At 45.7% G+C, this 5,093-nt stretch overlaps 1 protein-coding gene across 1 annotated transcript; it reads left to right on the forward strand.

Moving 5' to 3' along the window:
- Positions 1-979: 979 nt before the first annotated feature.
- LOC119960846 (zinc finger protein 2 homolog) lies at positions 980-4,068 on the forward strand. The gene is made up of 2 exons (XM_038788435.1): positions 980-1,407; positions 2,980-4,068. The coding sequence occupies exon 2, from the start codon at positions 3,084-3,086 to the stop codon at positions 3,963-3,965; it is 882 nt and encodes a 293-aa protein (XP_038644363.1). The 5' UTR covers positions 980-1,407; positions 2,980-3,083; the 3' UTR covers positions 3,966-4,068.
- Positions 4,069-5,093: the final 1,025 nt, after the last annotated feature.

A 5,093-nucleotide genomic window follows, 5' to 3' on the forward strand; every position in this document is an offset into this window, starting at 1 on the left:
AAAAATATTAATAAGGAGATAAAAATTAGAGTACCAGAGAAAGCTGGCTAGAAATATAAAGACAGAGTTTCTATAGACATTCGTGTACGTAAATAATTCAAGTGAGTGTTAATTCTCCAGAAAGCTCGTCAGGGAAATGAACAATGAAAAGTAAGTGTAAGTGTGTTGGAGGTCATTCAGAGAATGTTTACAAGATTAATAACTGGAATTGATGAGTTCACTTGTGAGGAAAGGCTGGATAGGCTATGATTGTATCATCTCCAGTTTAGAAGAGTGACTTCATTGAATCATATAAACTCTGAAGGGTCTTGACAAAACTGGATCTGTGGAGGATGTTTCCTCTTGTCAGAGAATCTAGAACTAGGGGCCACTATTTAACAATAAGGGATCACCCAGTTAGGATTGAGATGAGGAGAATTATTTTTCTCTCTGAGGTTCATAAGTCTTTGGAAATCTTGGGTGGTGGATGCAGTCACTGAATATTTTTCAGCCAGAGGTAGATATTTTTTTATAGGTGGTCAGCGGCAATGTGGAATTAGATTCCAATCAGATCAGCCATGATGGTATTGAATGTTGCAGCAGGCTCGAGGGGCTGAATGGCCGCCTCCTGCTCCCAACTCCTGTGTCGCCCTGCCCCGTCTCCTTCCAATGGTCCGGTGCTGCCGTCAATCATTGCCCGGGCATTGTGAGGTGTCAGGTGAGAGGTCATTATCGGGAGGGGGGGGGTTTACAAATCCCGAGTGCGGCCTCAGAGCCGAATGTGAATCAATTCTCCACTCTTCCTGTCCACCGCTATTGGTCATGCGCAGTGCAACTTCGATTGTTCCATGCCCAGTGGAGATATCGACAGCCGCATGCGCAGTGTGGGCTCTGACATACGCATGCGCTGTGTGGGTATCGCCAGCCGCATGGAGGAGATCATTTGGATTCCGCGATTAGACAGAAACAGCCGATTGTGGCCGGGTAATGGAGGGGGCGGAGTGGGTGCTGAGGCTTCATAAACACCCAGTGCAGGACTCAAAACCATAATAAGAACTGATCGGTCCCGCATTCGCAGCAGCTGCCGAAAGGCCCAAAACCATTTCCACCAAATTTAATCGTTTGCCGCAGGGCGCATGCGCGATGCTCCCGTCCTGTCAGCAGGAGGAGAGAATGTTGTGCATTAACTACTGAACTGACAGGGATGGATTCTGCAAACTCCTTTTACAGGGGGTTGGCATGGCTGGATTTACACAGAGAAAACTCAAACCAAGAGAAATGTTTGTCTCTTCTCAATGTTTAATCTTGGACTTACAGTGTGATGACTTCTGTTTACAGGACGTTGGAAGAGCAGAATTTGAAGACAGCAAACACAAACCAAACATCAGATCAAAATGTGACAGTCACTCGATTCATCAGAACCGAAATGTCAGTCTGCCTGTGGAAAAAAATATTCAAACATCTGTGTGACGGGAAATGGTGATGAGCAATGTCATGGAAAGAACAAGTGAAATGAAAATCGCTTATTGTCACAAATAGGATTCAAGTGAAGTTACTGTGAAAAATCCCTAGTCACCACATTCCGGTGCCTGTTCGGGGAGGCTGGTACTGGAATTGAACCCACCTGCCTTGGTCTGCTTTACAAGCCAGCTATTTAGACCTGTGCAAAACCAGCCCCAGATTTGAAAAGAAAGGCGAGAATTATAAATTGAGTTGCTGTTTGACCAGGAGCCTGTGTTGATCAATGAGGACAGGGTGATGAGTGAGTGAATGGAAATTAGTGTAGAGGACAGAGGCAGCAGAGATTGGGATAAACTCAAGCTTATCACAGGTTGAATGTCGGAGGCTGGCCATGAGTGTGCAGGAATAGTGAAGTCTCGAGCTAATAAAGGAATCGATGAGAGTTTCACAAATCTGAGACAGAATCAAGTCCAGTGATGTGAATGAGACGGAAACTCATTTGAGGAGTTGGTAGAGATTGTGGTCTGAAACTCAGCTGCCAGCTCTGAAGATGTCAAATGCACTGAAACGTTAACTCTGTTTCTTTCTGCACAGATACTGCCAAACCTATTGAGTTTATTCAGCATTTTCTATTCTTATTCAGCATTTTCTATTCATATATGGAATATGATGCTGTTCACATACGCCTGCCACCCTGGTCTTTCGAGGTGGTGGAGATTGACGGTTTGGGAGATTCTGTCAAAGTTCTGGCTGAGTTTTCGATACATACAATCCACTCCACCATGCTTCTCCCACCTCTCTTTCTTCCCCGATAAAGGCATGAATCTGGTAGCACAGTTGTGAGCACAGTTGCTTCACAGCTCCAGGGTCCCCGGTTCGATTCTCGGCTTGGGTCACTGTCTGTCTGAAGTTTGGACTTTCTCACTGTGTCTGCTCAGGTTTCCTCCCACAGTCCAAAGATGTGCAGGTTAGGTGGATTGACCGTGCAAAATTGCCCTTGTGTCCGGGTGCTCTTTCCACGGGCTGGTGCAGACTCGATGGGCTGAATGGCCTCCTTCTGCACTGTAAATTCTATGACTGTATTTTGTTTTTATTTGAGTGAAGTATTTTCCCATGGTTATGAACAGCCTGGGTCAGCCTCGCACTGTTTTCATGGAGAGTTGATGGGAGTCAGTGGGTCGGGAGTGGAGTTTGTCGTGGGGACTGAAGATGGGGACTGAGATCTTTCCATATTTAAATGGAGGAAATTTCTGTTCATCCGGTACTGGATGTCAGACAAGTCAGGATGGTGTGACTTGGATTGTAACTGGAAGATGATGCTGTTCATATACGCCTGCCACCCTGGTCTTTCCAGGTGGTGGAGGTTGATGGTTTGGGAGATTCTGTCAAAGTTCTGGCTGAGTTTAGATATATACAATCCACTCCCCCATGCTGCTCCCACCTCTCTTCCCCGATAGAGGCGAGTTGTCTTGCATCGGCCCAGACCACTGGCAGGTTCTCTTCTCTCACGCCTTTTTCTGTTTTAAATTAATTTCTCAGGGTATTAGGAGAGCATTTGCAGCCAGGAATCAGAAACCAAACATCACATCAGGTCCTGACAGTCGCTCAATTTTTCAGAACCTGAATATCATCGTATTTTGAAGATGGAAATAAAAAGCACAGTTCACAGTGAGGAGAAACCATGGAGATGTGGAGACTGTGGGAAGGGATTCATTTACCCGTCTACACTGGAAACTCATCGACGGACTCACACTGGGGAGAAGCCATTTACCTGCTCCACATGTGGGAAGGGATTCACTCAGTCATCTGACCTGCTGAGACACCAGCGAGTTCACAGTGGGGAGAGACCGTTCACCTGCTCTGTGTGTGGGAAGGGATTCACTCAATCATCCAACCTCCTGGCACATCATCAGCGAGTTCACACTGATGAGAGACATTTTAAATGCCCAGACTGCGGAAATGGCTATGTAAATTTCCAGGAACTGGTATACCACCAGCGTGTTCACACTGACGAGAGACCATTCAGGTGCTCTCACTGTGGGACTGGGTTCAAGAGATCAGCTGCACTCACTATACACCAGCGCACCCACACTGGAGAGAGGCCGTTCACCTGCTCCGACTGTGGGAAAGGATTTAATCAGTCTTCTTCACTGAGAACACATCAGCGGTTCCATGCCAATGAAAGGCCATTCATCTGCTCTGAGTGTGGCAAGGGATTTATAGATTCACCCAGCCTGGTGACACACCAGCGAGTTCACACTGTGGAGAGACCATTTAAATGCCCAGATTGTGGGAAGTGCTATAAAAGTTCTGGGGTTCTGATGCACCATCAACGTGGTCACACTGATGAGAGACCATTCAGATGCTCTCACTGTGGAACGGGATTCAGGCGATTATTTGAGCTTGTTCTGCACCAACGCACTCACACTGGGGAGCGGCCATTCACCTGCTCAGAGTGTGGGAAGGGATTCAGTCAGTCATCCAATCTACTGAGACACCAGCGAGGTCACAAGAAACTACAGTGATGGGATTTTGTTGTTAATTACATCCCAGACTGAACCATGTTTTTTGGGGTCCAGTTATAGGGTTTATATCTGCATAAAGCCAAATAAACCAACTGTGTGTTAAGCAGTGTGTCGAGTCTTTTTCATATCCCAAACATGAATTAGTTCCTTTTGAAGTGTTCTCCCTGTCCCATCTCCAAAATCCTCACCTCCAACAAGTGTGAGGAGCTGATGGAGATTCTTTGTCACTGAGATTGAGACAATCCGATCAGCTGCCTCTCTCTCTCCCACTAACCCACCGGGGGCAGACTTTTGTTTCTGAGCCCTGAACTCACTCCTTTCTCCAGTTTCTCTGCCGTCTTCTCTCGTGCCCTCTCAGTGCTCATCTTGTCCATTAGACCCACCTTCTGCTGCTTTGACCGTATTCTCACTGAACTACTGATCACCCAACTTCCCCGTGTTCACTGATAATGTCAACAGGTCTCTCTCTTCTGGTACTGCCCGTCTCACCTTTAAATCCACCGACATCACCCATCTTAAAAAAGGATCTGTCCTCGGCCCCTCCTATTTCCCATCTACACGCTGTCACTAGGTGACATCATCCAAAAGCACTGTGTTAGTTTCACATGCACACTGCCAACACCCAGCTAAACTACAAGCTTATATTCCTAATGTCTTGGTTACATTCCATAGATAATATTCTAAAGCTACTGGAATGATCAGAATCAGCAACACAAACCCTTCAGCTGCCACCAAGAATAAATGTAAAATCTTTTCCAGTAAAATGTGATCATTATTGACTGAGTTTTATTTTCCCCACCTGCACTCCATCTCTCACAATTCTAAATTCTTGGCATCAGAAACACATCCGGTTCAAACAAAAGTTCATGCACAAACTCCAAAGATTCTCCAGCTCCCTGTTCACCTGCATCGACCTTGTGGAGATTAGATATCTCTCTCCACTTTAATTTCACTCCCTCTGATAGATTCCAGTGAGTTTAATTCTGTCCTGATTGTTTTAGTCAGATTCTCTGTGCAAGATATGTCAATGTCTTGATAACTTAACATGCTATCTCATTTTTTAAAATAAATTTAGAGTCCCCAATTCTTTTTTCCCAATTAAGGGGCAATTTAGTGTGGCCAATACAC

Source organism: Scyliorhinus canicula, unplaced genomic scaffold (genome assembly GCF_902713615.1).
Source record: "Scyliorhinus canicula unplaced genomic scaffold, sScyCan1.1, whole genome shotgun sequence".
Taxonomy (NCBI): Eukaryota; Metazoa; Chordata; class Chondrichthyes; order Carcharhiniformes; family Scyliorhinidae; genus Scyliorhinus; species Scyliorhinus canicula.